General features: G+C 41.3%; 1 protein-coding gene across 5 annotated transcripts in view; it reads right to left on the reverse strand.

Moving 5' to 3' along the window:
• The window catches only part of ptpn5 (protein tyrosine phosphatase non-receptor type 5), a 134,327-nt gene that overhangs the window by 77,940 nt on the left and 35,871 nt on the right, over positions 1 to 20,516 (reverse strand). For 3 of the 5 annotated variants that reach the window (XM_048545267.2, XM_048545266.2, XM_048545265.2), the window contains exon 2: positions 791 to 988. In XM_048545267.2, coding sequence (XP_048401224.1) covers positions 791 to 958 — 168 coding nt within the window. In that variant the 5' untranslated portion in view covers positions 959 to 988. Of the gene's footprint in view, positions 1 to 790; positions 989 to 9,197; positions 9,391 to 17,038; positions 17,066 to 20,516 lie in introns of those variants that run through there. The other 2 variants (XM_059651916.1, XM_048545264.2) reach the window with 2 other exon arrangements.

Genomic DNA, 20,516 nt, shown 5'->3' on the forward strand with positions numbered 1-20,516 from the left:
TTCCCAAATCATGTACAATGCCCTTCACAGCAATTGATGACTGTTTACTTATTACAGAGCTACTTCACCCTCATTAACTGCTTTTGCTTCCATATTGGTTGTCACAGTGCTTCTGCCCTAATGGGGGGTGCCTGCAGTGTTTTTACTATCTTATTGATGCTTTCAGAGTCATTGCTGCTTTGCGACCTGTGATTGCAATAATTCCAATGCTACTACAGCCAACATTTACTGAAGTTTTCTTATTCCATTCGCAATTACTGCAGTGATATACAGATATCATACTCTATGACTACTATCTTATGAGTAATTCATGTTCAGTTATCTCTGTCTAGCAATATTTTGCTCTTCAATTCATCTATTAGTCTGGTCTCTGTAAAGGTCATCAGGCAACAATGGCTCAATGTGGATATGCCCTACAAAGATCTCACTTGATCATAACTTGCATTAACACTTTTAACTGCATTTATATCCATTCCTTTGTTCAGTAGACCATATAAGGGTATTATTGAGTCATATAGCTGTACAGCATGGAATCAGACCCTTCAATCCGACTCCTCCATGCCAACCAGATATCCTAAATTAATCTAGTCCCATTTGCCTGCATTTGGCCTATATCCTTCGAAACCTTTCCTATTCATATACCCATCCAGATGCCTTTTAAAGGTTATAATTACATTGGGCAGGTTAAGCTAGATGATAAAACAGCAGTACCACTTTGACTGATGTCATGTTTGGCTTCAAGGGTTTTGACAAAACATTTGATGACTTGCATCCCAACCCAAGGACTTACCAGGATCTGGGACAGGACACAAAGGAGAACACTGTAGCTTGCCCTCAGACAGACTCTCTTCATCCAGTCCCATCGATTCTCCTGGCTGAGCTGCAAAGAATTCTGGGATTTCTCTGAGTTGGCCACCTCTTCCCCCTGGGGGTTGCATTGAGTCAATGCCCCCATCATTCTTCGCTCCTATCAGCGCCTCAGAGGGACCTGCAAACATAAACATGAGCAGGATGAAGGTGAGAGCTAATCAGGATGCATCCAGAGTTCTTCCCACTCGACAGAAATGGCTTGATCTATGCGGCTGATTGTGATGTCTCAATCCCCAGCAGCAGATGCAGGGCTGCATTCAACAGTCATGGTTTATTCATTCTGTACTGCTGCTTCTTTTGGAAAAAAAAGTGAACCCACACACGAGTGGGAGGACGAATCACAGTACGGCGTTGAGCAGTAATGGAAAATTTTATAACAAGGTGAAGGCAGGCAGCCAATGACAGACAGAATTGATGGCAATATGCAGAGAGAAAAAATGATGTGTGTGTGTGTGTGTGTGAGAGAGAGAGAGAGAGAGAGAGAAGCAAACAGAGACCAGGAGAGGGAGTAAAACAGTACAGATGTTAACAAACGGACCCTGGGAAAGAAAGAACTGCAAAAATGCAGAGAATCATGAAAATGCAGAGGGATGAGAAACCTAACTATAGGAAAGGGGAATAGGAGAAGAATGGGGGAAGACCCATAGAAAATCAAGGTCATGAGGCAGCAATCAGAAGTGTCGACATTGCCTACCAGAAATTTGAAATAAAATGTGTGATACGATGAAATTTCACTGATGCACTTCCTTGACCATTTGCTCACAACTTGCAAAATTTGCATATATCACTTACTGTGCATCAGCTGCAGTCTTTAGTGTGGTATAGTGGTTAGAATTGCAGCCTCACAGCAGCAGGGACCCCAGGTCTGATTCCATGCTCAGGCAATGTCAGTATCTGTATGGCTTTCCTCTGGGTGCTCTGGTTTCCTCCCACAGTCCAGAGATGTTCAGACTAGGTGGGTTGGCCACACTGAATTACCCATTGTGTCCAGGGATGTACAGACTAGGTGGATTAGTCGTGGGAAATGCAGGGTTACAGGGATGGGGTGAGTCTGGAAGGGATGCTCTTCAGAGGGTCAGTGTGGACTCAATGGGCCTGTCCACACTGTAGGGATTCTATGATTTACAGTAGCTTAGCAAAACATTCAGAGCAGGATTCTCAGTTACTGTTAATGTAAAGGGCCCCAACGAAACAATTTAAATGGCTGTATTATCACATACGACATAAAGGCAGGCTGGCATCTGGGTGACACACTGCCACATTCACTGAGCTAATGTACAAAGTAAAAGACAAAAGTGTATTCTCAACAGAAAAGATATATACGCCAAGCCTTATGGAAAAGGATGATAATGGAGAGTGCTATCAGTAAGAATCTTATGATCTGAATCCAAAAGGGCAATGAGGTAAACTTGTAGAGACCACTTAAGTAAGACTACACAATACTTCCCTATCCTAAGTAGCTACCAAATTATGGTGTTGATATTGTATAATTTAAAGTTATTCCACGACACTCCAGAATTGTTGGTCCACCCAGAGAGTTGACACAGTTTTCTAGTTTCAATGTTTCTAATGTATGACCAAATTGGAACAACTCAAAAGTGTCACCATCATAATGAAAGTTTAAAGTTCTCCACACAGCAAATCCTCAAACGTAACTTTTCTCCATCAGGCATATAAAATTACTAATGCACAAAAGAGGCATTTATGTTCTACTGCATGGGATCTTTAAACTGCAACATTTCAAAAATACTTGACTGGCTCTTCTCATGATGGTATATAGTCAAAGGAAGTGGCCCAAAACTGCAAAAAGCCTATACCCCTCTCACTTAGATAAGGTAAGTGAAAAGTTTGAAAGGCAGGAAGGTAGTGGGATGGGTGCTAGATAAGTAAGGTGCCAGCTGGATAAGGTGTCAGGTGGCAAGGAGACCAGGTAGGTGATGCAGTGTTTTGGGTGGGTTGAGGCATATGGAAGAAATTGATTCTAGTTGGGGTTGCAGATGGTAGGTGTTGAGTTGGGAGTAGCGAGGTTGGATCAGATGGCTGGGGAAGGGTGATTTCAGTGCCAGGATGGGGAAATGGTGTGGAGACAGATCAAGTCCATAGAGGAGGTCCAGAGCAAGAGAGGTAATGATAGGTCCAGTCCAAAAATTGATGTCTCAAATGACTTAAAGTGACTCAGGTATTAGATGCAAGGACTCTGGGGTGAGCATTGTAAAAGTAGTGTATTTTAGATACTGTACAAAAGCTGCTTTGTTCCTTTTCAATTTACACAATTTTGGAGGCGATTATTGGGAATATATTTTTAATATAATATAATTTTAATTTTAAGCTTCATTTCTTCTGTAATTTAAAAAAATCCATTTTATGGTTAAAGCAAAATCTGCAACATTACATGTTTATGTCTCAAACAGAAACCTCTTCATCAAAACCAATACAACTAAAAACAAGTTAGGTTCCTGTCCGAGACCTGACTTAACCAATAATATGATTAACTGAGATCATAACAATCTAAACTTGCTGAGTAGCACATATAATTCACAGGTTTACAGAAACCTGTACATTCTTAGCAACATGATTGAAAATTGCTGCCAGAAGTCCATTTGATATTTACGCAGAATGCAGCAGGTCACCATTATCCTTGATATTCGCAAAAGTTCCATAATGTTCTTCCCATGTCTATGGCCATCCCTGCATCAAATCCCCTCAGGAATAAAGCCCCTATCACTTTTGCCCTTCCGTACTTCTTCCTACCTCCCCACTGAGCAGCTGGACCATCCACAGCGCCATCATCTTGGCTCTGACTGGTCTCCACAGAGAAACTGTCACTCTCTCAGCTTTTAAAAGCTGAGAAATGGTTTGCAAGAAATGTACTCAGGGGATTTCCGCACTGCCTACTTGGTCCTCTTCTTCTGTCTAGTGGTCAGTTTTCTTCCTCCTGCACTTTCTTAAACTGTAGGGTTTCAAAACGTGCTATGTGTGTATCACATGTTCTCACCTTGTCCTCTATAATGTTGGCAGTATTGTCCTCCTTAACTAAGAAAAGATATACCTACCACAGTGAGAATACAGCAAAGGTCCACTTGATATATTCCTTGATATATAAAGGTTGTTGTCTGAGGAGCGAAAGGTCATCTAGGCTTGTGTTCACTGCAGCTTAAGAGGAATGAATGAGAGGGGATGCTGCTACATGACATTCTGACTAGGGTGAATAGAATGAATGCCAGCTTTAGGGTCTAGCGCAAAGGGGCATGGTCTCAGGATATGGGGTAAACCATGTTAGACTGAAATGAGGAGAAATCTCTTCACTCTGTGCATTTCTCTAACACAAAGGCTTTGGAAGCCAATTCACTGATTACATTTAAGAAAGATATAGCTGGATTTCTAGAAATTCAAAGTATCAAAAGGTATGGGGAGAGGCCGGGAGTACAAGTTGAAATAGAGGATTAGCCATGGCCATATTGAATGCCAGAGCAGGCTCAAAGGGCCGAATGGCCTCGCCTTGTTCTTACTTTCTATGTTTCTGTGAGTGTGGCCATAGGAACACAGTGTTGGTTGTGGGATTGCTGAACAGTTGGGATCCGCGGTTTTACTTGCAGGAAATGGCCTCATTTTAAGGAGGAACTTCTTCACCCAAAGGGTTGTGAATCTGTAGAATTCCCTGCCCGGTGAAGCAGTTGAGGCTACCTTGTTGAATGGAGGTTTTTAAGACAAAGATAGACAGATTTTTGAATAGTTAAGTTATTAAGGGTTATGGTGAGCAGGTGGGTCAGTAGAGCTGAGTCCACAAAAAGATCCGCCATGATCTTATTGTATGGTGGGGCAGGCTCTTGATGGGCCAGATGGTCTCCTCCTGCTCCTATTTGTCATGTTCTCATGAAATGGAGTTGAATCTATGAGAACTGATAGACAGCCCATCCAGATTGTGGATGTGCTGACTGCCTCCTACCTCTTACCTCCACCTCATCCAGGATGGTGGGCATAGTAGGCATTCACCAGCATGATTTCACACACCCACACCACACTGAGTAGGTCAGAATGTAAACCCCACTCCTCTGATGCTGCCTGACCTGATGTGTTCCTCCAGTTCCACACTCAGTGGGTCATTATGTGGTTTCATTACCCCTTGTCAGTGCTATGCAGCCACAAAGCTATGCGTGTTATCACGGGCACCCTCTAACATGGGCTGGTCCATTTGCATATCAAAGCCTTACTTTTCCACTTCTGTCGAATTCGATCTCCACAGAGAGAAGACAAAATAGTCACCCCTCCTGACAAACATAACTCCTATAACCTCTAATGCAGAAATGGACCATGGCCTGGGAAGTTGTACCGATACTGCATGTTCGAGCATGGAAGGATCCAGTCACCTTCACAGTCACAAGCTATGCTGCACTCACCCCTTGCTCGGAGGCAATTTGTTTGAATTGAAGAGGTGGTAGATTTCTGAATTGCAGATGCATTGTGCAAAGAGACCTTCCCTCCTTTTCTCCTGCTTCCTCTGTGAGTAGTTTATCTTCTATAGATATGCAAATTGTGTGGGCAAAAACTTGGCAGATGGAGTACAGCGTGGGAATATCTGGTCGTCCACTTTGCAGGGGAAATAGAAAAGTGGAATATTATTTTAAATGTAAAGAGATGTACTGCAAAATGCCACAGCACAGATGGACCTGGTGTCCTTGTACATCAGTCTAAAAAAGCTTGAGGGTACAGCAAGTATTTAAGAAGGAAAGTGGTGTTGCAAGGGGATGGATGCCTTGCTGTAGGACCCTGGTGAGGCTCCACCCGGAGCACTGTGCATAGCTTTGGTATTTTGAAAAAGAAAAATTTACTTCCATTGGAAGCAGGTGAGAGAAGGTTCACTCGATTAAATCAAGGATCGAAGGAGTTATTCTATGTGGGGCAATTGAGCAAAATTGGCCTATACATCTTGGAGTTTAGCAGAATGAAACAGCTTTGAGGATGCTGAGGAAGGTTTTCCCTTGCAGGAGAATCTATAACTGTTTACATAGTAAGAAGAAGAAGTGTCTCATTTAAAGTAATGAGAAATATTACGAGGAGATGACCTACAAAGAGGTCAATGGTAATGGGAGACTGGCGGGAAAGTCGAGTTAAGGCCACAATCAGATCAGCAATGATCTTACTGGATGTAGGTTTGATGGGCTGAAAGGCCTACTTATGTTCATGTTTCTTAAGATGATCATTTCTGCCTGTGCAACATCTTGTCCTTGTATTGCAGACTAAGAGGTGCTGCTACAATAGCCGGGACTGAAAGCAAAAAGTCCTCTCAAGTCTTCCAGTCAATGACGAGAAATGTCTTTGACACATACAACACCAGTACCAGTAAACTTTAATGATAATTATCTGTCAAGGTCAGAAATGCAAATGCTTTTAAAGTGTCAAAAAGAAGACATTTCTTTAAAATTGACCTGTTTATGGATGTTACAACATATCCCTGGAGCAGGTGGGACTTGAGCCCAGGTCTCCCAAAGGTAGGGACATTACCACTATACCACACTAGGATCAAACAGAATGTTAAACATTATCTGATCAACCTGCCCAGAGATATTATCACATCCTTCCACAGCAAGTGGGCCTGGGCCTCCTGGCTCAGTGTTAGAGACGCAGACAGCAACAGATACATAGGAACACCAGACCCCGCAAGTTTCCATCCAAGCCACTCACCAATCCAACTTGAAAATATACTTGCCATTCCTTCATGGTGTGTAGTTCAAAATCCTGGAATTATCTCCCTATTACCTACAGCACATGGACTGCAGCGGTTTGAAAAGGCACCTCACCACCATTTTCTTGAGGACAACTAGGAAAGGGCAATAAATGCTATGTCCCACATAAGAATGAAAAATAAAGCCACAACAAAATGAAACTTGTGGCTTGAATAAAAATTGCCATGTTAGCTTGAAAATAAAACATCTAGTTTCATGTCACAGTAGATCCTAAAAATGTGTCAAAGTATTTTAGTATGTTAATACTGAGATCAAAAAGTCGTGAGTTGATGGTATGTGGTATGTAAAAGCAAAATACAACAGAAGCTGGAAATCTGAAATTTAATTTGATACCACTGAGTAGCTTGTTAGAATATTTCAGAGGGCATTTACGCATCAAGCACATTATCATTGGAATTAGAATTAGAATTAGGTTTTATTGTCACACATACTCAAGCACTGGGGTCTAGGAGTACATTGAAAAATGTACAATGTCCCATTCCTGGTGCCATCTTAGGTACAAAGTATAAAAATAAAGAAATAAGTTAAAAGTTCAGCATACCATTCCTTCTTTAGCCATGGGCCTGCAAATGCTCCACGCTGGGCTTTTCCCACATGAGTCTAGAGTCATATGTAAACCAGACCAGATAAGAACAACAGATTTTATTTTCTAAATATTGGGATACTAGTGAACCTGATGGGTTTTAACCACAATTGTTGCATGGATTTATTCATTGAATTTAAATTCCACGGTGCAGTGGTGGGAATTGAACTAAGACCCTAGAACGTTTGCCTGAGCCTTCTGTAATTTTTAATTTAAAGCGATCTTATTACATTATTGCTTCTCTTTAAACAATGAAGTGGATAGACTTCAGGCTGGTTGGAATCATATTTTGGACTTTTTAACTTTCTAACTGACCCAAGCTATCCTCTTTTTGGGGGTTTAAAGTGATCACCTTTATATTAAGTCGATTAAGCTAATTTATCATTTGAAAGAACCTGATGAAACCAGCCTTGAAGGGAGAATGAATCAAAAATTATGGTATCAAACATCACAATTTAAGTTTTGGTATCATTCTGGTTAATCTTAATGTTTCCTGCACAGGACTATCTTTCCTGAGATTTGAACTAAAATCTTCAGGGAGTGCTCCAGCTGCATTCTGAAAAAAGTGTAACATAACTGAAGTATCATTTCCTTGCTCTTGAGTTCCGCCTCCTTTAATGCAAAGTTAACAATTCATTAGCCATTTGTTTAATTTTTTAACCAATCAATTGGCTTTTAAATCTTTTGTGATTTGTGAAAATGGACACACAAATTCTTTAACTCCTCTATATCTCCCTATGTGTGATCATTTTAAAAACTTTTAAAACGTTTGTTCCCTAATGAACGAGCTCATATTGAAGAAGCCTCCTCGACAATTTGTATTATCAAACCAATAAAGAAACTGCCCTTTATCCATATGTACAATGGGTACATAGAACAGACATAGAGCCACACTCCAGATGTACAGCATCAGGTAAGAATGAATTATTTTGTTTGACCTGATATATCTTATTCATATATTGGAATGAACTGAAATCCACCTAATTCAATAAAACCTAAATAATTTATTCCTTGTAAACTTTTTGTTACTTTATGCATATTGCACTGTTAAATAAGGTGCATATTGTACCATGGCACAGTGGTTAGCGCCATTGCCTCGTAGCACCAGGGACTAGGATTCAATTCCACATTTGGGAAACTGTCTGTGCGGAGTTTGAACATTCTCCCTGTGTCTGCGTGGGTCTCTTTCCACATTCGAAAGATTTGCAGATATGGATTGGCTGAACTAGATTTCCCATGGCAATATTAAGGTTAGTCACGGAAGGGTTACAGGGACAGGGTTGGGGCTGGGTGGAATGCTCATCAGAGGGTTGGCATGGGCTCAGTTGACCAAATAGCCTGCTTCTACACTGTAGAGATTCTATAAGCTATAACTGTGCTAAATACATGTAATACAAAAAGACATGCATGAAGCCCTTTTACCTTGTGTATATTCATACATGTACAGGAGTCACGACATGAGTTCCAGTATCTGACGTTATCTAAATCTGCTGTGACATGACTGCAAAGCACTCCACTTTGCAAACTTTCAGTTGAGACCCTTTCTAAATCATACATTTTCCACAGTACTAGATGTGTAGTAGTAGAAACCTTCTTCAAAAATGTGTGCCTGTCTATAAAGCACTGATATTATACAGAGACAGAGGGGGATAGAGAGTGATGTGTATGTGGTTCAGGAAATAGAATTAGGGATTTGAGAGGCAGAGTGGGTAGGGAAAGGAGAGAGACACTGGAAAGCCAGAACTACAGGAATGGAAAGTAAAATGTGGAAATAGTAGATAAGATAAAAACAGAGAGATACAATGATAAATAGAGATAATAAGATGAGTAAAAGTCAACAAAAAAGCAAACGAGATAGGGACAGATGTGAAAAAATATGGAGAAAACAGCACAGAAGAGGTAAATCATAGGAGAAGCAAAAATAAATGGAGGCCCTACTCCATATATGCACTATGGTTTATCCATGCACCTCCGGAACATTGTGCAGATATTGTGCTTACCATAAGGATGTCTTGCTCCTGTACGAGCTTGAACTGAAGCAGCTGGAATTCATCCTGTCACACTCTGACCCATATCCTATCAAAACAGCAACCTTCAGCACACTGACGCCAATCACCTTCTTTAGCAGGACCATGTGATATCAATGAGTGTACAGTCAATGAGAATGTCAGCTGTGATTAATTCGTTTTTCACAGTACGAGAGCAGCAGCTACCTGACTGAGAGAGCTCCCCTCCTGTATGCAGTCATATTAATACTGCCTTGTAATAGGATTAACTATGGATGAGAAGCACAAATGATGTTAAGATTATGTGAATAATAAATCATATTTTCCATTATTGCTTTTCTAACTACATGTAGCTTTCCCTTTTTAATTTTAATATTTACCATGTGGGAAAATGCCTGATTAAGTGACACTTGCAAAATAATACATGGGATCCAAAGGCAAGCACTAAGTGCTCAGTTAGTTAAAACCAACAAATAAACTACATTGTCCTCCGAATTTGTAATTCCTTCCATGCCCGTTAAGACCCCCTTTCTGAATACAGAGCAAGGATTCCCAACAAAAACCCTTTAAAGAGAAAGGAGGTTATTGATGATTGATGTAAAATGGTAGCAGTGATTAAGTCAGCTCTTGTGTAATGAACTCAAAATATGAATTAAAATCAGGAAAGTTACACAACGGATGGCTGAATCAGTCAAGGCTGTCTTACACAATCAACTAATCTCAGTGTTATTTCCACAATATTTCCGTCAAGATATTGTCCCCTCTTGTCACAAATGTTAGATACTGTTGGAGTACGGTTCCAAACGTACGGCCCAGCACTGCGCCCAAGTGGGATTCTCAGTAGGCTATTTAACTGCAGAAGCATCACTCTGATCTAGCTTTCAGCTGATATCTACAAATGCAGTCCCACCAGTTGAGTCACATGGAAATTAATCATTAGAAACTTTGAGTGATTTTTTTCTTCTCTCTCTCATTAGCCTGGCTGTGGTGCATTAATCATTGCTCCAGTTTAGATCAGACTGTCTCGCTAAGGTTGAATATTGGGCATAAGACCACGGCTCAGTGATGCACCAAGAAAGGCATTTATCCCCATGAGGCAGTGAGGAAACTGCCCACATCTTTTAGGGCAATATCCTTTCTCTTGATCTCGTGTGTATTTCCAGCTGTATCTCATGTCATCACCAACGCGAACGGTTCGCAGAATAAAAACATCTATGTTTCGTGCGAAATTCATGCAAAACTTTATCGACAGAAGAGTCTGAATACTCCTGGTTCAATCGGCTTTCAAGATCTTTCATGCGACATTGGTGAATGAGCTTCTGCAGGATCATAGACGTTCTATCAGCTGGCCATTCTGGGGCACAGCAAACTGCGTGATCACACACAGCACCAATATTTGCCTGCAAGGACCACATTTCAAACAAATTTGTGGCTTACTGACCAATTACAGTAGTGCTGTTTGCCCGTATGCCAGTGTTTATTGCCCATCTTAGCTGCCCCAAAGAAGGTGAGTTCACTGGTGGAACCGTTGCTGTTCACGGTCATGAAAGGCAGAAATATCCTGGACCCCAAAGAGGCATTTTGCCACATGCAGCCAATCAACAGGCCACCAAGGAGACTACTATCCAATTGAGAAAAGCCGTCAACATTCTCCAGCTGGCAGGCCAATCAGAGGGCCAGAAACTCAGCAACATTGGCAGTGTCATCAATGACCATTGCTGAGGTCCCAGGATAAGGCACCCTCAAAGGGCAAGTAAGTGTCATTGTAGAAGGTGGGACCAGACCTTGACAAAATAAAAACCAAAAGAACTGCAGCTGCTGTAAATCAGGAGCAAAGGCAGAAGTTGCCGGTAAAGCTCAGCAGTTCTGGCAGCAACTGTGAAGAAAAAAAATCAGAGTTAATGTTTCACGTTGAGTGATCCTTCCTCAGAGCTCAACATTTGGTGGAGGAGATCATATTCTAGTAATCATACCTCAGTCACAAGGCCGAGACATGGGGCAGACATTAATGACGGCCAGATCCCCAGGAACCTGCCAGGAGGTCACCAGTGTTTACCTGACAGTCTCTCCTTACAGCAGCAAGCCTTTCTAACATGAGTGAAATGTAAACGAGGGTGGAAGGTTATCCTTAACTGTCCTTACCGCTGACGTTTGCACCACTGGTAATATGCTGTGGTGGTGGTAAGGCTTCAAGTCCCCCATCCATTGCTTAGCCATATTAGCAACCTTGCTGACTTTGTTGTCTACCCCGAATTACCTCTTGAACAGCGCACCTTGCTAGAACATTTCACAGGGCAGTAAAGAGTCACCCACATCACTGTGGGCCTGGAGTTGCATGTAGGCCAGATGAGGAAAGGACAGCAGATCTCTTTTACTAAAGTGAGCCAAATGGTTTATACAAAACTTGATGACAGTTTCATCACCATTTCTGAGACTAGCTTTATATTTGTTCCTGATTTGTAAAAACTTTGCTGATATTAAAATCAACCAGTCACCATTATAGGATTTGAACCAATATCTGCAGAGTATTGGTCTGGCACTCAATAGTAGCTAGGCCTTGAGCTCTATGAACACAATGCTCTGGAATTCCTTTCATAAATCTCTCCGTATCTCTTCCTCTCTTTCTCTTTTAAGAAATTCCTTAAAAACTAATTCTGTCCCATTGTTACCTCATGTAGTTCAGTGTTAATTTTCTATGTTAACACTCCAGTAATGCCTCGGCATGTTTTATTACAGTAAAGGCATTTCATGAATGTAAGTTAGTGTGTTTGCTGAACCCTTACACATGAATAGTATAAACATTCATTGTGACAAAGCAGTGATTTCTAAGTTTTGGTTTTAACAAGTAATGCAGGAAGATTAAGAGCTTGAAGAACAGCAAAGACTCCCTGAACTTCCCCTCCACAGCATGTAGGGCATAGAACAGTACAGCACAGGAACAGGCCCTTCAGCCCACAATGCTGTGCCAAACATAACACCAAATTAAACTAATCCCTTCTGCATTCCCCATGTTCCATACCCCTCCATTCTTTGCATGTTCATGTACTTCTCCAAATGATTCTTAATTGCTCCTATCGTATCTACCTCTACCACCACCGCTGGCAGTGTGTTCCAGACTCCTACCACTCTCCATGTAAAAAATCTGCCCCTCACGTCTCCTTTGAACTCCCCCTCTCACCTTAAATGCACGCCCCCTAGGTTTAGACATTTCAACTTCTGGTAAAAGATTCTGACCATCAACCCCATCTATACATCTCATAATTCTATAGACTTCTAGCAAGCCTCCTCTCAGTCTGCACCACTCCAAAGCAAACAGCCCGAGTTTTTCTAGTCTCTCCTTGTAGCTCATACCCTCTAATCCAAGCAGCATCCTGGTAAACCTCTTCCGCACCCTCTCCAAAGCCTCCACATCCTTCGTGTAATGTGACAATCAGAATTGAATGCAATACTTTAAGTGTGGCCAAACCAAAGTCGTATAAAGCTACAACATGACATCCTGATTGCTATACTCAGTTCCACGACCAATAAAAGCAAACATGCCAAACGCCTTCTTTACCACCCTATAACAGTCTCCCTGTCATATAACAATCTTCCTGTTCTTAACACAGAGTTAATTATTTAATATATACTAACGTTAATTCCAAGCTTAGCAGTATGAACTATATACCTGCATTGTTGAGTGCTGAGTTCACCATTTAATAGAATTCAGTATGTCACTTGTATATCATTATATCATCCCATACTTTGTTAAAAAAAACTAACCAGTCCTTAAAATAAACAAAGGAATCTTACAAAATGGCACCTGAAAGCCACATAACTACCTTGTGGATTCAGCTGACAGTAGGGCCAGATTGTACCTGTCTCAAGAAGAAATCACAAGAGCTATTTTGAAATTCAATGAAGATTTCCAAAAACAAATAGAAACTCCTAGAGATAATAGGAACTGCAGATGCTGCAGAATCTGAGATAACAAGGTGGAGAGCTGCATGAACACAGCAGGCAAAGCAGCATCAGAGGAGTAGGAAGGCTGACGTTTCGAGCCTCGACCCTTCTTCAGAAAAAGGGTTCATCCAGTTCTACACCTTGCTATCTCAGAAACTCCCAGACAGTGGTTTGCCCAGAGGTGCGAATAGCCCGTTGTATCCCACCTAACACCTGACAAATGGTGAGCCACCCAAGTTAATAGATGAGGCAGTTAAAAGGTTAATTATCTCAACTGAAAGACAACGGATGGTCCAGTGACCTACTCATAGATTAATCCTGTACCTAATTAGGAATAGCAGCCATTTTAAGTTTTGATCGGTCTGAAAACCTGGTCGTGGGCAACCATTCTGTGTCGAGACCATGAGAAAAACTTGAAATTGTTGCTGCTTCTCAACAGGGTCGTAGGGAAGGGAAGGTATCTCAGACTGCCACGCTGAATTAGGCTACCAAGACCAAAAATCTGCAATGCTTTATCTTGGTCTGCTCAGTCCATCTGTGGCAGCTTTCAACTACAGCAGCCACACAGAAGCAATATTCTGGCTTAAAGTGTCCAACCCCTTCATTCTGGAAAGAGAAACTTCAAGCAAACCATACCTGCAACAATAAAAGAGACTGATCTCATTTTGATTTTTCTACATAACGTTTGTCATTTCTTGCTTTAAATCTTAGTACCTGGATTTTAGCTAACAACTTTATCACATTTTACTGAACTAACTTTCAGAACAGTTGGGGAATACACTAACCTTCTTTCCTGTTTAAAGTATAAAGCTGTGCTTGGTGGTTTTTAAATTGAAACTCTTGCAAGCTAAAAGAAGACCACAAATAAGTTTATACAAATTCTTAGTTCACAGACTACGCTGAGGAAAAGCTTGTTGTGGTCATGACATTACTGAGCTCCACATTTAATACTGAGGTCCTTGTTTAATAATGAGCTCACTGTTAAATACTAAGCTCCTCATTTAACACAAACTATTATTTAATATTGAACTCAACAGCTGAGTATACTTGTACTACAGTACCGAGCTAACAATTTAGAATTGAAATTACTGTTTAAAACAGAGTTCATTGTTTATTACTGAGTTCATTTTTTAATCCTGAGCATTTTGCCTAAGAGAGAACACATAATTTTAATATACAGTTCAGCAACCCTTAATCTGCATTTTTGGTACAGAATTCACCTTTTAAAACAGAATATGATCTGTAATATGGAATATTACATACAATACAGGACTCAACATTATCAATGATTATCTTTCAAACTGCATTTCTATTATTCAGCTCACTTTTGGATGCTGTAGTCAGCAACTATCTCTGTACTTTTGGTACTTCATAAAGGGTTCAATATTTAACACAGAATTCAGTTCAATCAATGGATCTTTGCAAAGCTCAACACTGAACTTTTGCTACTGAGATCTCCAATTTCTTCAAAATTCCTCACTTAATTGATTTCCTCCTTTAACAGGGAACTCGCCATTTTGTGCCGTATCCAATGGGATGACTGAGCAGCAGAAACAAATGGAGGAAATGGTCCCATGGAATCCCTACCGTGTGGAAACAGGCTATTCAGCCCAACAGGTCCACACCAACTCTCTGAAGAGCATCCCAGCCAGACTCTCCTCACTACCCTGTCCCTGCAGCTCCCATGACTAATCCGTCTACCTACACATCCGTGAACACTATGGGCAATTTAGCATGGCCAATCCACCTAACCTGCACATCTTTGGACTGTTGGAGGAAACTGGAGTACTGGCAGGAAACCCATGCAGACACTGGGAGAATGTGCAAACTCCACACAAACAGTCACCCGAGGTTGGAATTCAACCCGGGTCACTGGCGCTGTGACAAGGAGACGACAAAGATGATCCATTTGTTACCGTCTAAAGGTTTGGAAAATGAGAACAAAGATTGTAATTCTGGAAGAGGGGTAAATAGGACGGATATGGTCAAGTGATCTGCTCATTGTGGTGCACGCTGAGTGGAAACTTTAATTAAGGTAAAAGAAAATCGGGAGCTTGAGTATGGAAAACTGCATGATCAAAGTAGATGTGAAAGTTTCTGTCTGTGCATGTACTGACAGACCTGCTGAGTATTTCCAGCATTTTTTACTTTTTTCAGGATTTCCAACAGTTGTAGAAGTTTGCATTAATATTTAGTTTACTGCAATTTTTCCTTCTGAAATTGCCAACATGAATAATTTCTGTTGGTCTTTCCACTGGGAATTTCATTTCTCTTGAATTTGGTTCATCTGAAGTGCTTTCTATTTCCTTTTCTATGTCTGATCAAGTACAGCAAACTTTGTTTTAAACGGCACCTTATAAACTGGCAGTCTCAATAAGCCAGCAAAAGATTATGTACTTCAAATACCATGAAGTTTGTTTGTATTGTTCTGTCCAATTGGTATCATTTTCTCATGTACTTAATTCAATGTAAACATACTTGCTCAATCGAGTGGCCATAAGAAATATGAACAATTGATTCAATTTCAAGTCAATTTCTCCTCAAAAACCATGATGTTTGAGTAGTCAGTTGAGGATGCAAGGTGGCACTCTGCTGATAAGTTTTATTTAAGGCAAGTTGCATTATTATTTAAGTAATTTATGCTTTAGGTAAAGGATAACAATGCGGTTAGTTGGCTCGCTGAGCTGGCTTGTTGTTTTGCAGACATTTTGTTACTATGCTGGGTAACATCCTCAGTGCAGCCTCCGATAAAGCGTCGATGTGTTTTCCAGACTTGGAAGAGGTATTCCTCTCCCTCTTAGCGTAGTTCCATGTTGCTGCAGTGTGTTGTTGCCCTTTTAAATAGTGTTCGCACACAGCTTCATTCATGTGTGCTGGGATGGTCACTGTTGAAGTTCAGTACCTGGTCCGTGTGTGTGGATTTTCAGTGTACTTTCGTTTGCAGTTCTGCATTTGTCTTGCGCTCTACCATGACGCCCAGGAATTGTTTGTTCTTCTCCTCCTCTCTGGGAATTTTATTCTGGTGAGGGTGTTGTTTATAAGTTTGTGTGTCTCTTCTAATTTGGTCCGTTTAATGATGACAAAAGTGTCGTCTACGTAGTGTATCCATAGTTCAGGGTGGATTTGTGGAAGGGCAGTCCTTTCCAGTCTTTGCATCACTGCCTCTGCTTTGAGTCCGGAGATAGGCGATCCCATGGGTGTCCCGTTGATTTGCTCACATGTTTGGCCAATGAAGGTGAAGTGGGTGGTCAGGCATAGGTCCAGTAGTTTGAGCGTGATGTCCTTGGAGATGGTTTCACTGGGGCTGTGTTCTTGTTCAAGTAGTGTTGTCATTGTTTCCCTTGCTAGTGGTATGTCTATTGACGTGAACAGGACGGTGACATCAAATGATATCATGGTCTCTTTGTCCGCTATCTTTTTGTTTTTGATGGAATTGAGGAATTCTTGGGCTGAATGGATAGAGTGGGGAGACTTTAAAAGGGCAACAACACACTGCAACAACACGGAACTATGCCAAGAGGAGGAGACATACCTCTTCCAGTGTAACGGATATCCAAAGAACTGGGTCAGAAGATGCCTACAAGAACAGCATCAGAAAGATTCTACACACCCCAACACAATCATCACACTACCCTACATCAGAAACACATCAGAACTCACCACAAGACTCCTACAGCCGCTGGGCATCAGGGTGGCACACAAGCCCACATCAACCCGATGACAATTGCTCACCCCAACTAAAGACCCACTCTCCGCCATGGACAGGACCAATGTCATCTACAAAATTCCTTGCAGAAACTGTGAGAAACACTACATCGGACAAACAGGAAGGAAACTAACGACAAGAGTACATGAACACCTATTGGCTACAAAAAGACACAACCAATACTCACTCATCTCAATCCACATGGACAAGGAGAACCACGACTTCGACTGGGACAACTCCAAGATCCTGGCACAGGCTAGGCAGAGGCAAGCACAAAAATTCCTTGAAGCATGGCACTCCACGAAGCATGCTATTAATAAACACATTGAACTCCACGCCACATACATTCCACTATGATGGAAAACAGGAAGTGAGGCAAACAATGTCAATGGACTCCAGAGTTTAAAAACCAGGCAGGAAAACACACTGACACTCCATTGGAGGCTGCACTGAGGATGTTACCCAGCAGGGCAATGAAACATCTGCGAAACAATAAACCAGCTCGGCGAGCCAAACAACCTCAACACCCACAACCCAAGCTACAGATCTACTCCAAAACCTTACAGCAGTGATATGTACACCCCCTACATTACATGTCTATTACTTATGTGTGTTTTTACATTGATTATGTGGGCCTCTTGGTTATCCAGAATATTTGATCAACCAGCGCCCTTGTTGACCCATAAATGCCGGGCAATAAAAAATTTGCTGCATTTGCAAAACGTTGCTTACACAGCCATATTTTCTCTCTTAGTTCATTATCAAAACAGATGTGATGGACAATGTAGGCTTCCGCATTAATGGTAGCAGGTGAAATAGAGATTTTGTCGCGCTTCCCCCAATTTAGTGTACTGTACTCCCTGATTGCGATGTGATCTCCTCTACCCGGGGAACACCAACATTCATGAACTATTTGGGTACAATTGTCAGATGGAATTACCATCTGATGGACTATTGCTTATTCCTTATTAGCCTGTATTTGAAGTGGTTTCCATTTCCTCACCAACTCTCTGACTTTTAAATAATACCACACAGGCAATCGTTCTGATTTAATTTCTGAGTGGTCTGTTTGATGTATTTCTCACTTCAGGGCCAGCCCATTCCATTCCTATTAAAGAAGGTGGGCTAAAGTGTCAATCTCGTTCTCTTTTCAGTGTTTTAATTAAAGTTTGAAATGTAATGTCGTCATTCCCCTCTTTTATAGACTTCATCCTCTTTCAGTCTAATTCTTAGAACCTAAGATCTAGTCACAACACAATCAGGAACCAATTCAGAATGTTTCTCCTGTCGTATCTTGGTTTATTTTATTTTTATTTTTTCCATCACCACTGGTGAGACCAATATTTTTGCACCAGCCACTCCATTCCACAACATAAAATCAATTCCTTCCATGAGCATTGCATGCCCTACTCTATCTACAACCTGTTCATTTGCTAAGATACTCTTTAATCCAACTCTAAGTAATGTGACTAGCTCGTAATCTCCACATATACCTCTAACTAATACCTTTCTCCAATAACACTTCTGGTAGACAAATTGTTTTATTAGCCAGCCTTAGCAAATGATTTAGAATAAAGAACAAAGAACAGTACAGCACAGCAACACGCCCTCCAGACCACAAAGACTGTGCCAACACTTGACGCCTTTCTAAACTAAAAAAAAATTGCCTTTACACAGTGAAGGCTGTGTGTTGTCTGCATAGACTGTAGCGAGGCCTTGGACAAGGGTCCTCACAGCAAGCTGACATAGAAGGTGAAGTCACATGGGATCAACACCATTTCCCTGTAATGCCTGCCTATTGATATATCTGTCAAGGTGGCTTTTAAATGTTGCTATTGTAACTGCTTCTTCCACCTCCTCCGGCAGCCCATTCCGGACACTTCACTCTGTGTGCACAAAAACGTGCCTCTCATATCTCCTCTAAAGTTCCCCCTTTTACCTTAAACCTATGTCCCTTGGTGTATGACATTTCTACCATGGGAAGAAGACTTCAACTATCCCTTCTATCCTCGCCTCTCGTAATTTTGAAAAATTCTATCAGGTCGTGGCTCAGCCTCTGATGCCAAACTAAATTGTCCAATCTCTCCTCAAAACAGTCTGGTAAACCTTTTCTGTACCCTCTCCAAAGGCTCCACATTCTCCTTCTGCTAGTCTGTAGATCAGACAGTACTCAATATTCCAAATGTGGCCTAACTAACATTCTATACAGCTACAACATGACTCGCCAATTTTTATACCCTTGATATAGCTGACTGATGAAGACAAGCATGTCATATGCTTTCTTGATCACCTTATTCACTTGTGTTACCACCTTCCGGGAACTGTGGAGCTGTAAACCTAGATTCCTGAGTATATTGATGTTTATAAGGGATCTGCCATTTACTGTATTCTTTCCTCCTGTATTATGTCTTCCAAAATCCATTACCTTACATTTATCTGGATTAAATTCCAGACATTTCTCTGCCCAAGTCTCCTACTTACATTCTGCTGTATCCTTTGGCAATCCTCCTCACTATCAGGAGCTCCCCCAGTTTTTGTGTCATCCACAAAGTAATTAATCAAACATCCTACATTCTCCTCCAAATATACACTATATAGATATGTTACCAACAACAGGGGTCCCAGAACTCATCTCTAAGGTCACCACTGATCACAGACTTCAGTCAGAAAAGCACCCTTCCATTGCTACTCTCTGTCTTCTATGATCAAGTCAGTTCTGTATCCATCTTTCCATCTCACCGTATCAGGTCTAGTATGGCCCCTTCCCTAGTTGGGCGATTTACATATTGCTTCAATAAATCCTCCTGGATGCACCTAACAAATACCGCCACCATCCAAGCCCTTGCCACTAAGCACTTCCCAGTTAGTACAGGAGAGCTAAATAACACTGTCGTTTTCATAATCTATTTACATATTTATTCCCCTAACATCTGCTGGCTGTAGGGTGGCCTGTAATATAATCCCATCAAAATGATTTCACTCTTCCTATTCCTGAGCCTGTGGCCTTGCTGGTTGAGCCCTCCAAGGTGTAGTCCCTCAGTACAGCTGTGATATTCTCCCGAAGCAGTAATGCAACTCCACCACCTCTTTTACATCCCTCCCTATCTCGCTGAAACATCGAAATGTCTGTTAATATTTTCGTTTGTTTGTCTCTTTGATAGAAGAATGAGGAATTACTTCTCACTTTGAAACATTCAGAACACAGCAGTAGCTGATTTATTCTATCAATAATTGGGAAATATTTTCTTGGTTGTCCTGAATTGTCTCTCCCTGCCTAATAGATGGTAAAGGAATGTACTCCACTTGTATTACTGTTACAGTTTTAAAGCCCATTTCCCTTCCAGATGGACGCTTTATTGAGGATACTTAGGGATTTCTACTTCTGCCAAGTTGCCCCTTTTATCTTGCTGCAATTGGCTTTCGAATGTACAGTCTTATTATGATACATACACTTTGTTTTTCAGAAGCATGTTGCTGATTTTACATTGCTATTTTAAGCTTTAGCCTTTCTCCTATACTATGTAGATATCCTTCTGTTTACTCCCTAAGGCTAAGGCTGCATTTGTTGACATTAATACACGCATGGTATGCACTGCTTTAAACTGCACTTAAACAGATTTTGGGGGAGTGGCTGGGATCCTGGAGAGCAGTGGAGGAGAAGGTGG

This window comes from Stegostoma tigrinum, chromosome 17, assembly GCF_030684315.1.
Source record: "Stegostoma tigrinum isolate sSteTig4 chromosome 17, sSteTig4.hap1, whole genome shotgun sequence".
NCBI lineage: Eukaryota > Metazoa > Chordata > Chondrichthyes > Orectolobiformes > Stegostomatidae > Stegostoma > Stegostoma tigrinum.